This window comes from Chiloscyllium plagiosum, unplaced genomic scaffold (assembly GCF_037043375.1).
Source record: "Chiloscyllium plagiosum isolate Xiang-an unplaced genomic scaffold, Cpla_swu_hap1 HiC_scaffold_6, whole genome shotgun sequence".
NCBI lineage: Eukaryota > Metazoa > Chordata > Chondrichthyes > Orectolobiformes > Hemiscylliidae > Chiloscyllium > Chiloscyllium plagiosum.
This window is the reverse complement of record NW_028270144.1, coordinates 64,958,724-64,972,612: the sequence shown is the minus strand read 5'-3', so window position 1 is coordinate 64,972,612 and position 13,889 is coordinate 64,958,724. Positions and strand designations below refer to the sequence as shown.

The 13,889-nt window shown below is 43.1% G+C and overlaps 1 protein-coding gene across 2 annotated transcripts in view; it reads right to left on the bottom strand.

The window, feature by feature from the left end:
- Positions 1 to 12,044, bottom strand: part of ccdc90b (coiled-coil domain containing 90B) — a 42,951-nt gene extending 30,907 nt beyond the window's left edge. For both annotated transcript variants that reach the window (XM_043691639.2, XM_043691640.2), the window contains exons 1-2: positions 11,802 to 12,044; positions 4,515 to 4,634 (exon numbers count right to left, since the gene is read on the bottom strand). In XM_043691639.2, coding sequence (XP_043547574.2) covers positions 4,515 to 4,634; positions 11,802 to 11,907 — 226 coding nt within the window. In that variant the 5' untranslated portion in view covers positions 11,908 to 12,044. The remainder of the gene's footprint in view (positions 1 to 4,514; positions 4,635 to 11,801) is intronic.
- Between the last annotated feature and the right edge of the window lie 1,845 nt (positions 12,045 to 13,889).

The following is a 13,889-nucleotide window of genomic DNA, read 5'->3' as shown; positions in this document are numbered from 1 at the left end:
AGTTGACTGTTTCAGCACTGGCACCCAACATGCGATAGCCAGCACAGGGGTCAAAGACTAATGGGAAACAATGAGAACATAGGCAACATATACAAGGAGGATATTAGAGATAGGGATTTGAATAAACCCATTAAGGCCTGGATTTTCTGTGGAGCCAGGTTGAGTGAGAAGGCTTTAAAAAATATTTGACAAGGCATGATTCCTGGACTCCTGCCTCAATTCTCACTTGCAGCGAGTTTTGTTAGTGCAGGATAAAGGTATGGGTAGCAAACCCACATGCAGCATTTCCTCCCTTGCCAGATTCATCATGGAGGTATTTCAATTACCTTGCAACTTTGATGGAGTAGGGCCCATTTTGAACGTAGACATGGTTCCTGGCACTCCAGATGAGTGGCGAACCACAGGGGAAGCATTCTCTTGAGTGAGGAACCAAGAGAAATTAATATTCCCTTTGGAATACATTGCCTTACATTGTCTAAGTTGTCAATTAATTGCATCATGGTATGAATGAAAAAAATTGAAAAATCTTCAAAGATCGATTAGCTTATTAGAAGGTAAAAAATGTATTTAATCAAACTAAGTACCCCAGTATCATTTCCGTGCAAGCTTTGTCAACAATGCATTTTAGACTGAGTGTATTGGCCAGTCAAACATCCATTCTGAGGTCATGTTAGTAAACACATGTCTGGCTATCTTTGTCAACCGATTCTACAGATACAATTGCCAAAGTGCCTGGCAGTCATTATTACAACTGGTTTGATATTCCAGTAAACAAAGTCGGATCTTATAGTTTGCCAGCCGCACCCTACTTCCTTTGTCAACTTTTCCCACTGCCCTGGAACAAAACTATGCTGAGCAGGATTAAAAATAGAAAGTGCTGGAGAAATTCAGCAGATCTAGTAACATTCGTGGAAAGAGAAACAGAGTTGATGTTTTGAATTCAATATTATTCTTCTTCAGAACAATTCCAAGTGACATTATAGAGATTTATAAAATCATTTGGGGCACAGATGGGGTGAATAGCAAGTCTTTCCCCCAAAACTAGAGGGCATAACTTTAAGGTGAAAGGAGAAAGATTTAAAAGGGGCCTGAGGGACAACTTTTTCACACATAGGGTGGTTTGTATGTGGAATGAACTGCCAGAGGAAATGGTAGATGCAGGTACAGTTACAACATTTAAAAGGCATTTGGACAAGTATAAGAAGTGGCAGATGGAGTTTAATTCAGATAAATGCTGCATTTAGGGAAAGCAAATCTTAGCAGGACTTATTCACTTAATGGTAAGGTCCTAGGGAGTGTTGCTGAACAAAGAGACCTTGGAGTGCAGGTTCATAGCTCATTGAAAGTGGAATCGCAAGTAGATAGGATAGTGAAGAAGGTGTTTGGTATGCTTTATTTTATTGGTCAGTGTATTGAGTACAGGAGTTGGGAGGTCATGTTGCGCTGTACAGGACATTGGTTAGGCCACTGTTGGAATATTGCATGCACTTCTGGTCACCTTCCTATCGGAAAGATGTTGTGAAACTTGAAAGGGTTCAGAAAAGATTTACAAGAATGTTGCCAGGGTTGGAGGATTTGAGCCTCTAGGGAGAGGCTGAACAGGCTGGGGCTGTTTCCCTGGAGCATTGGAGGCTGAGGGGTGACTTTATTGAGGTTTACAAAATTATGAGGGGCATGGCTAGGGTAAATGGACAAAGTCTTTTCCCTGGGGTCGGGAAGTCCAGAACTAGAGGGCATAGGTTTAGGGTGAGAGGCGAAAGATATAAAAGAGACCTAACGGGCAACTTTTTCACACAGAGGGTGGTATGTGTATGGAATGAACTGCCAGAGGAAGTGGTGGAGGCTGGTACAATTGCAACATTTAAGAGGCATTTGGATGGGTACACGAATAGGAAGGGTTTGGATGGATATGGGTCAGGTGCTGGCAGGTGGGACTAGATTGGGTTGGGATATCTGGTTGACATGGACGGGCTGGACCAAAGGGTCTATTTCCGTGCTGTACATCTCTATGACTCTATGTCTGGCAGCATTTGTGGAGAGAAATCGGAATTAATGTTTCAGGTCCGATGACCCTTTGACACTTCAGACCTACTGAGATTTTCCAACAATTTCTGTTTTTGTTTCAGATTTCCAGCACTTGCAGTGCTTTCAGTGTTTTTGTTAAGGATTATAAAGTCATGAGGGACTAGACAGGAAGACCACCTGTAATAAAAATTTAAAACACGTGGAAAGTATCATAAGGAAGTGGACTAGGTAAGTAAGCTAAAAGGAATCTTTGCTATGGAGAATTAAGGAAATGGTAGAGATACTAAAGAAGCCCTTGACCTCAGTTTTTACAATGTACAAGGCTGTGAAGCTGTAAGAAAAGAGCATATGAGGAGGAGGAGAAGGTAGCAAGATGAGAGAATATACTGAGGAGGTAACATGTAAAAACTTGGTGGAGATCTTCCATTAAGCCCCTCAGAAAGTAAACAAAACAAAATCACCAAAAATTCAAGTTAAAAGGTTGTGATAACTTAATCTATTGTTGCCTAAGAGTACAGAACACAAGTGGAACTTGACTTTTTCTGAAAAACTAACATACTGTCAGATTTTCCATGCCATGCCCAGAAGATGTGTTTCAGTACTGAGTGGGGAGAGGTAGGAGAGGTTCAACATTGAATAGGGCATGTGAACAGCCTACCACCTTCCAAGCCAACCCCTAGATGACCGCGAACCCCCAAATAGAGAGGGTGGATGTGTCAAATATCATCAGCCTTCTTAACATATATACATAAATAATTAAAGATCCTTTGAGCTTGATCTGATTGACCCCAATAATACACTACTCCTGCCATTAAAATGGATGGCATGGAGGCATGCAGCCAATTCTGTGCAAAACATTTTTAAAAGTCAAGAAGTGGTATACTACTATGGCATCAGGAGCACCTGTCCAGAAGATAGCACCCAATACCCTTCCTTCTTCCAACATGGAATTTAAAATTCACCTCTCCATCCCCTCCCTAAGGTCATTAAATCTTCCCACCCAATGCCTCTTTTTACCTGGTATGCAATCCATGGATCTTTCTTCCCGGCCCTGCCTACATTCCAGATAGTGCCCAGTACCAAGATCTGGTGCTGCCAGAACTGTTGCACATTGATAAGCAACCCCAGAAAGGGTGAGATTTCCTCCCACTGAGGGACAGAAGGCCCAGTTTCTACCAATTGAGCCCATCTTCAGCATGTCATGACTATCCGTAGGCATCTTCAAGGAATGTTGGTTGGTTGTCTCCCCCCAACCTTCGCCCCCACCCTGCAAAATTCTGTTTCATGTTATTTAAGCTTTTCATCTTGCACTCATCAAGACAGATATCAGAATTTCAAAGGGAAGGATAATTTACATTGTAAGAGAAATGGTGTTTGGGGATGGGGGTGGGGGTGCTGATTTGTGGGTAAATGGACTCTGTTTCCTGGTGCGTTCTCCATAGCACTGCCTCAACTGATTACCACCTCAGCTTTTTTTTAGAAAGTTAAGAAAAAAAGCAAATGCACCCTGGTTGGGTGAAACACCCCATGGAGAATATATCAGGAAAGTGTCACCCATACAACTGTTTAATTGTAAAAGTACAATAACTAGGCAAATTCATTCTTCTAGCACAAGCCCAGCCCCTACAAATCAATATATGTAGCTTTTAGCAAATGTAAGTGAGCAGTGTTGTAAGCTTGTCAGATAATCTTAAATTGGTTATTAGTATAATTCTTGGCTCACTCATGATTGTTCAGTCAGTGCTGCCCAATCACAGACTCACATCTAATGTTGGAGAGCATGTTCTGAATTTTGAAAGCACATGTTTGGTTGAGTACGCTGCCTGTTTCAAAGAGCTGAAGGGACGTGATGTCTGTTACTCATTTGTGTGGTAGGCAGAATGACTTTTTGGATTGACAGCAACATCCATATAGTGGGGAATACCACTTCTGTTGCCACTGTATAGTTCCAGGGTGAGACAGACTGGACAATGTGGAGGTCTGAAAGTGATGGGCTTAGGCAGATTCATGAGTTTAGAAACTTATTCTTCTTCTGTTTGCCCTAATTTAACTTCTTGTAATTTATAAAAAGAAAAACAAAATATCAAGTCCCATCTGCACAGAATGAAACAGTTAGTTTTGATCATCAGCAGAATATTGGCAGCACAGTGGCTCCATAGTTAGCACTGCAGCCTCACAGCCCCAGGGATCCAGGCTCAACTCCCATGTCGGGCGACTGTCTGCGTGGAGTTTGCGCATTCTCCCTGTGTCTGCGTGGGTTTCCTCCCACAATCCAAAAGATGTGAAGGTCAGGTGAATTGGCTAAATTGCCAAGTCAGGGATAAATATAGGGTAGGGGAATGGGTCCGGGTAGGTTACTTATCGGAGGGTTGGTGTGGACTTGTAGGGCCAAAGGGCCGGTTTCCATTCTAGGGAATCTAATCTTGTCTAATTTTAAGTTGGATACAATAAAATTCAAACATTTAGCAGGAGTGCTGTGTTTTACTCACCATTATTCTCCAGCTCCAGAACTAGAGCGCGAGTATCGAAACATAATCTCCTCTGCTCCTTGGACAACGGTTCAGCCTTGCTAATATCGTACGTGCGCATCACAGCAGCAGTGGAAAAACCTACAAACAAGCAAAAAAGATCAGCTTTGTGTGACTTATTTCATCTAGTGTTCTAGATAAGTGACCAGAAATATATAAAATATGTAATCAATTTACTTTTGAAACAAAGGTCTTGTATGACTTCTGTCTGCTCTATAGTATGGCAGAATTGGTTACATTAGGGAAAGAACAGCCTTTAGGAATTCTATTTTGTTGAAGATACATCGATTGTTTACTGAAAATAAAATATATAGTAGCCATAAAAAGATTCACTACCCTTTAAAAAAACTAAATTACTGAAAATAGAGAGCAGAAAGTTGATTTTTTTCATCTTTTGTTCTTTTTAAAGGTGTCAGCAACAGGGATCTACTCCATTTACAGCAGAAGGATTCATACATTTGCACAGGCCTGACAGTTGATTGCTGCTGAATGATACAAGGAGCACTTTCTAAGCACAGTGCATTCTGCATCTTCAGCAGGTCCCACATTTCCTTGAGGTGAAGCGGCATAAGATCAGCTCTCAGGGCAAATCCTCAAATGGAGCCAGATATTCTGCCATACACACCTTCCCCTGAGCATGCCTGCAGACAAGGAGAGGCAGAAAAGCAAGCCTCTTGTGTCTAAAAAGAGACACAGTGTCATAGTCTTGGGCTGTACAGCAAAGAAATAGACCCTTTGCTCCAACTTGTCCATTTTGACCAGAAATCCTGAATTAATCTAGTCCAACTTGCCAACATGTGGCCCATATCCTTCTAAACCCTTACTATTCATGTACCCATTCAGCTGAATTTTACATGTTCTAATTGTACCAGCCTGCAACACTTTCTCTGGCAGCTTATTCCATATACGCACCACCCTGTGTGTGAAAAGTTTGCCCCTCAGGTCCCTTTTAAAGTCTTTCCCTTCTCACCGTAAACATATGCCCTCTAGTTCTGGACTCCACCACTCCAGGAAAAAGACCTTGACTATTCACCCTACCCAGCTCTTCATGGTTTTATAAACTTCTATAAAGGTCACCCCTCAGCATCTGACCCTCTAGGGAAAATAGCCCCAGCCTGATCAGACTCTTGCTATATAGCTCAAAGCTTCCAACCCTGGCAACATCATCGCAATTTTTTCTGAACACTTTCAAGTTTCACAATATCCTTCCGACAGCAGTGAGGCCAAGATTGATCGTAGTATTCCAAAAATGGCCCAACCACTGTCCTGCACAGCCATAACATGATCTTCCAACTGCTTTACTCAATACTCTGACCAATAAAGGAACGCAAACCAAACACCTTCTTCACTAGCCTATCTACCTGCGACTCTACTTTCAAGGAACTATGAACCTGCATGCCAAGGTCTCTTTGTTCATCAACAATCATTAAGTCCTGCCCTGATTTGTCTTTCCAAAATACAGCATCTCACATTTATCTAAATTAAACTCCATCTGCCATTCCTTGGCCACCCGTCCATCTGATCAAGATCCCATTGTACACTGAGATAACCTTCTTTGCTGTCGACTACACTACCAATTTCGGTGTCAACTGCAAACCTACCAACTATACCTCCTATGTTCATATCCAAATCATTTAAATAAATGATGAAAAGCAGTGGACCCAGTACCAATCCTTGTGGTCACTGGCCTTCAGTCTGAAAAGCAACCCTCCATCAATACCCTGTCTTCTAACTTTGAACCAGTTCTATATCCAAATGGCTAGTTCTCCCTGTATTCCATGAGATCTAACCTTGCTGAACAATCTCCCATGCAGAACTTTGTTGAACACCTTACTGAAGTCCATATAGATCACATCCACCACACTACCTTCATCACTTCTTCAAAAAACCCAATCAAATTAATGAGACCTGATTTCTCATGCACAAAGCCATGCTGGCGATCCCTAATCAGTCCTTCCCTTTCCAAATATGTGTAAATCCTGTCCCTCAGGATTCCCTCCAACAACTTGCTGACCACCGATGTCAGACCCACCAGTCTTTAGTTCCCTGGGTTTTCCTTACCACTTTTCTTAAATAGTGGCACCACATTAGTCAACCTCCAGTCTTCCGGCAACTCACCTGTGGGTATCGATGAGACAAAATATCTCAGCAAGGGTCCCAGTAATCACTTCCCTAGGTTCCCACAGAGTTCTAGCGTACACCTATTCAGGTCTAGGGGATTTATCTACCTTTATGCATTTTAAGACATTCAGCAACTCCTCCTCCTCCTCTGTAATATGAACATTTTTCAATCCATAGCTATTTATTTTCACAAGTTCTCTTGCTTCCAAATCCTTCTCCATAGTTTTGGAACTTTGGAAAAAAAAAAGTCAAAACAACAGCAGTTTTATAAGGGAGAAGAACTGACAAAGGAAGCACATGGTGAGGACAGTGCAGGAGAGAGAGAGAACCTGCACAGTTACTGCCTTTACTGTTTTGAATTCATGTGTCGCCGGACATTGGAGTGCATCTGGGAAAATTAACAAACAGTGAAATTCACAACTAATCTTGGAGGAACCGGTTTGAGCGAAGTTCACAGCACAGAGTCAGATAATTTAATCGTTGTTTTAAGTGTGTCCAATAGAAAGGCTGCAGTAGTGCGTAGAGTGGGTTCTTTCTTGATTATATGTTTTTGGAGATATGTCTCTTGATTAAACTTAAAATATAAGCTATAACTATTAATTTAACCTGGGGCAGTGTTTTGTACAGGAATAAGGTAGTGTTATTTTCTGGGTCTGTAGATTGTGAAGGAGCAAAAATGGCCTTTAGTACAGCGATATGTACTTCTTGTCAGATGTGGGAGTTTAAAGAGAGTTTAAGGGTTACTGCGGATTATATCTACCATAAATGCTGCTGGATGCGAATCTTATCAGATCGAATGGATCAGTTGGAAAGAAAGTAAGAAGCAATGAGGAATTTGCAACAGCAACAGTATGTGATGGATGGCAGTTGGGAAGTCTCAGATACAGTCACATAGATGGGTTAACTCCAGGAAAGGTAAGAGAGGTAGGCAGCTAGTGCAGGAGTCTTTTGTGGATATACCCATTTCAAACAGGTATGCTGTTTTGGAAAATGTAGGGGGTAATGGATTCTCAGGGGAACAGCCAGGTTTCTGGTATTGAGACTGGCTCTAATGCAACAAGGGGTATGTCGGCTTCCAAGAGATCAATTGTGTTAGAGGATTCTGTAGACAGAGGTACAGACAGACGTTTCTGTGGCCCACAGCGAAAAATCAGAATGGTGTGTTGTTTCCCTGGTGCCTGGATCAAGGATGTCTCAGAGGGTGCAGAATGTTCTCAGGGGGAGAGGGGCCAGTAAGAGGTCATTGTCCACGTTGGAACCAATGATATAGGAAGGGAAAAGGTTGAGATTCTGAAGGGAGTTTACAGAGAGTTAGGCAGAAATTTAAAAAGGAGGTCCTCAAGAGTAGTAATTTCTGGATTACTCCCAGTGCTACAAGCTAGTGAGGGCAGGAATAGGAGAATCGAGCAGATGAATGCATGGCTGAGGAGCTGGTGTATGAGAGAAGGATTCACATTTTTGATCATTGGAATCTCTTTTGGGCTAGAAGTGACCTGTACAAGAAGGACGGATTGCACCTAAATTGGAAGGGGACTAATATACTGGCAGGGAAATTTATTGGAGCTGCTCGGGAGGATTTAAACTAGTAAGGTGGGGGGGTGGGACCCAGGGAGATAGTAAGGAAAGAGATCAATCTGAGACTGGTACAGTTGAGAACAGAATCAAACAGTCAGGGCAGGCAGGGACAAGGTAGGACTAATAAATTAAACTGCATTTATTTCAATGCAAGGGGCCTAACAGGGAAGGCAGGTGAACTCAGGGCATGGTTAGGAACATGGGACTGGGATATCATAGCAATTACAGAAACGTGGACCAGGATGGGCAGGACTGGCAGCTGAATGTTACAGGATACAAATGCTACGGGAAGGATAGAAAGGGAGGCATGAGAGGAGGGGGAGTGGCATTTTTGATAAGGGATAGCATTACAGCTGTGCTGAGGGAGGATATTCCTGGAAATACATCCGGGGAAGTTATTTGGGTGGAACTGAGAAATAAGAAAGGGATGATAACCTTATTGGGATTGTATTATAGACCCCCCAATAGTCAGCGGGAAATTGAGAAACAAACTTATAAGGAGGTCTCAGCTATCTGTAAGAATAATAGGGTGGTAAAGGTAGGGGATTTTAACTTTACAAACATCGACTGGGACTGCCATAGTGTTAAAGGTTTAGATGGAGAGGAATTTCTTAAGTGCGTACAAGACAATTTTCTGAGTCAGTATGCGGATGTACCTAATAGAGAAGGTGCAAAACTTGACCTACTCGTGGGAAATAAGGCAGGGCAGGTGACTGAGGTGTCAGTGGGGGAGCACTTTGGGGCCAGAGACCATAATTCTATTAGATTTTAAACAGTGATGGAAAAGGATAGACCAGATCTAAAAGTTGAAGTTCTAAATTGGAGAAAGGCCAATTTTGACGGTATTAGGCAAGAACTTTTGAAAACTGATTGGAGGCAGATGTTCGCAGGCAAAGGGACGGCTGGAAAATGGGAAGCCTTCAGAAATGAGATAACAAGAATCCAGAGAAAAGTTATTCCTTTCAGGGTGAAAGGAAAGGCTGGTAGGAGTAGGGAATGCTGGATGACTAAAGAAATTGAAGGTTTGGTTAAGAAAAAGAAGGAAACATATGTAAGGTATAGACAGGATAGATCGAGTGAATCCTCAGAAGAGTATGAAGGAAATAGGAGTATACCTAAGAGAGAAATCAGGAGGGCAAAAAGGGGACATGAGATCGCTTTGGCAAATAGAATTAAGGAGAATCCAAAGGGTTTTTACAAATACATTAAGGACAAAAGGGTAACTAGGGAGAGAATAGGGCCCCTCAAAGATCAGCAAGGTGGCCTTTGTGCGAAGCTGCAGAAAGTGGGGGCGATACTAAATGAGTATTTTGCATCAGCATTTACTGTGGAAAAGGATATGGAAGATATAGACTGTAGAGAAATAGATGGTGACATCTTGCAAAATGTCCAGATTACAGAGGAGGAAGAGCTGGATGTCTTGAAACGGTTAAAGGTGGATAAATCCCCAGGACCTGATCAGGTGTATCCGAGAACTCTGTGGGAAGCTCGAGAAGTGATTGCTGGGCTTCTTGCTGAGATATCTGTATCATCGATAGTCACAGGTGAGGTGCTGGAAGACTAGAGGTTGGGAAACATGGTGCCACTGTTTAAGAAGGGCGGTAAAGACAAGCCAGGGAACTTTAGACCGGTGAGCCTGACCTCAGTGGTGTGCAAGTTGTTGGAGGGAATCCTGTGGGACAGGATGTACATGTATTTGGAAAGACAAGGACTGATTAGGGATAGTCAACATGGCTTTGTGTGTGGGAAATCATGCCTCACAAACTTGAGAGGATAGTGAAGAAGGCGTTTGGTATGCTTTCCTTTATTGGTCAGAGTATTGAGTACAGGAGTTGGGAGGTCATGTTGCGGCTGTACAGGACATTGATTAGGCCACTGTTGGAATATTGCGTTCAATTCTGCTCTCCTTCCTATCGGAAAGATGTTGTGAAACTTGTAAGGATTCAGAAAAGATTTACAAGGATGTTGCCAGGGTTGGAGGACTTGAGTTATAGGGAGAGGCTGAACAGGCTGGGGCTATTTTCCCTGGTGTGTTGGAGCTGAGGGGTGACCTTATAGAGGTTTACAAAATAATGAGGGGCATGGATAGGGTAAATAGACACAGTCTTTTCCCTGGGGTCGGGGAGTCCAGAACTAGACAGCATAGGTTTAGGGTGAGAGGGGAAGAATATAAGAGACCTAAGGGGCAACTTTTTCATACAGAGGGTGGTATGTGTATGGAATGAGCTGCCAGAGGAAGTAGTGGAGGCTGGTACAATTGCAACATTTAAGAGGCATTTGGATAGGTATATGAATAGGAAGGGTTTGGAGGGATGTGGGCCGGGTGCTGGCAGGTAAGACTAGATTGTGTTGGGATATCTGGTCAGCATGGACATGTTGGACCGAAGGGTCTGTTTCCATGCTGTACATCTCTATGACTCTAAATAACTGATGCAAAATACTCATTTAGAATCTCCCCCATCTCCACACATAGGTGGCCTTGCTAATCTTTAAGGGTTCCTTTTCTTTCCCTAGTTACCCTTTCATCCTTAATCCATTTGTAGAATCCTTTGGATTCTCCTTTACCCTACTTACCAGAGCTCTCACCTGTCTCCTTTTTGCCCTCCTGTTTTCCCTCTTCAGTAAACTTCTCCTGTTTTTATACTCATCTAGGGATTCACTCAACTCTACTCTTTATACCTGACATATGCTTCCTTGTTTTTCTTGACCAAAATCTCAGTTTCTCGAGACATCCAGCATTTCCTGCACCTACCAGCCTTGCGCTTCACGTGAGCATACTGTCTCTAGACAGATTATCTTATTTTTGAAGGCTACCCATTTTTCAGTCATCCCTTTATTTGCAAATATCTACCCCCATCAACTTTTGAAAGTTATTCCCTAATACTATCAAAATCGGCTTTTCTTCAATTTAGAACTTTATCTTACAGATCCCACACCCTTTTCATAAATAAATCAGTTTTTTTGAAATTCTGTTGTCAGGAATTACCATTTTTTATCAGAATCTCTTACACACACTTATTGTTATAGATTTTTATGAGATCACTAATTACAAGCATATTCACAGAGATGTTTAAATTGTTGTGACCTGCAATTAGGGATGTGTCCAATTAGTTTGTTTTGCCCTGCGCTGAAGGTCAGTGGGGAAAATCCTGATTACTTTGGTGGAACTGTACTGTAATTAATATTTTTATCATCATATTTTTTCACTGGACAATGGGAAATCAATAAATCCTTCTGGGTTTTCTTTCTGATTGTGTTTTCAATGAAATTGGAGATTTTTCAAGACAAGTATAACGACTTACAGATAGGATCCCACTCGCTTTGGACCTGGCAAAAGAAAACAGAACTCCCTACCTGGTAGGACTGACAAAATATATCCGGGGTTACCTGAGCGATTGAGAGTTTTATCGAGAATTTGACCACGTCACTTTAATTGCATGGAGTAGGATAAACCTTTTAAAATGCCGTTCAGTGTGTCTGGAAAATGAACTTATTGACCCAAATGACAGATCAATATGCTGCGCTATGTTTATTGTAAGCAGTCATACTCACCACGTTTGAACAGCGCTCCAACACTATGATTTAAACGATGTTGCAGGGCGTGAACTCGGAAGTGGCAAGTTTGTAACAAACTCTTGCAATGTTGTATCCGTTTCATATCCTTCCTTTCTATCTCAGTACTCAGCTCTTACCAGATATTTCTACTGAAAAGCAATAAAGTATTGCTACTATTTGAATCCGAATGAGTGCTAAAAGCTTATTTAACATAACATTACATTTGATGTCATTTCCACTCTTGAAACTACAAGCCTCGCGATCACTTCCGGAAATTCTTAGAGCTCGGTTTAGCGTCACCCTGTGGTCTGAAGTGAAAATTGCATACCGAGAAATGAACTATATTGTGTTTTTGGACCTTTACCCCCTGTGCCCCGAGAACTGAACTATATTGTGTATTTGCACCTTTAGCCCCCCCCCCCCCCCGTGCCCCGAGAACTGAACTATATTGTGGAATTGCACCTTTAGCCCCCCGTGCCCCGAGAACTGAACTATATTGTGTATTTGCACCTTTAGCCCCCCCCCGTGCCCCGAGAACTGAACTATATTGTGGAATTGCACCTTTAGCCCCCCCCCCCCCCGTGCCCCGAGAACTGAACTATATTGTGTAATTGCACCTTTAGCCCCCCCCCGTGCCCCGAGAACTGAACTATATTGTGGAATTGCACCTTTAGCCCCCCGTGCCCCGAGAACTGAACTATATTGTGGAATTGCACCTTTAGCCCCCCGTGCCCCGAGAACTGAACTATATTGTGAAATTGCACCTTTAGCCCCCCGTGCCCCGAGAACTGAACTATATTGTGTATTTGCACCTTTAGCCCCCCCCGTGCCCCGAGAACTGAACTATATTGTGAAATTGCACCTTTAGCCCCCCGTGCCCCGAGAACTGAACTATATTGTGTATTTGCACCTTTAGCCCCCCGTGCCCCGAGAACTGAACTATATTGTGTATTTGCACCTTTAGCCCCCCGTGCCCCGAGAACTGAACTATATTGTGAAATTGCACCTTTAGCCCCCCGTGCCCCGAGAACTGAACTATATTGTGTATTTGCACCTTTAGCCCCCCGTGCCCGGAGAACTGAACTATATTGTGTATTTGCACCTTTAGCCCCCTGTGCCCCGAGAACTGAACTATATTGTGTGTTTGCACCTTTAGCCCCCCGTGCCCCGAGAACTGAACTATATTGTGTGTTTGCACCTTTAGCACACTGTGCCCCGAGAACTGAACTATATTGTGGAATTGCACCTTTAGCCCCCCGTGCCCCGAGAACTGAACTATATTGTGTATTTGCACCTTTAGCCCCCTGTGCCCCGAGAACTGAACTATATTGTGGAATTGCACCTTTAGCCCCCCGTGCCCCGAGAACTGAACTATATTGTGTATTTGCACCTTTAGTCCCCTGTGCCCCGAGAACTGAACTATATTGTGTATTTGCGCCTTTAGCCCCCTGTGCCCCGAGAACTGAACTATATTGTGTAATTGCGCCTTTAGCCCCCTGTGCCCCGAGAACTGAACTATATTGTGTAATTGCGCCTTTAGCCCCCTGTGCCCCGAGAACTGAACTATATTGTGTAATTGCGCCTTTAGCCCCCTGTGCCCCGAGAACTGAACTATATTGTGTAATTGCGCCTTTAGCCCCCCGTGCCCCGAGAACTGAACTATATTGTGTGTTTGCACCTTTAGCCCCCCGTGCCCCGAGAACTGAACTATATTGTGTGTTTGCACCTTTAGCCCCCCGTGCCCCGAGAACTGAACTATATTGTGTGTTTGCACCTTTAGCACACTGTGCCCCGAGAACTGAACTATATTGTGGAATTGCACCTTTAGCCCCCCGTGCCCCGAGAACTGAACTATATTGTGTATTTGCACTTTTAGCCCCCTGTGCCCCGAGAACTGAACTATATTGTGTAATTGCGCCTTTAGCCCCCTGTGCCCCGAGAACTGAACTATATTGTGTATTTGCACCTTTAGCCCCCCGTGCCCGGAGAACTGAACTATATTGTGTATTTGCACCTTTAGCCCCCCGTGCCCCGAGAACTGAACTATATTGTGTGTTTGCACCTTTAGCCCCCCGTGCCCCGAGA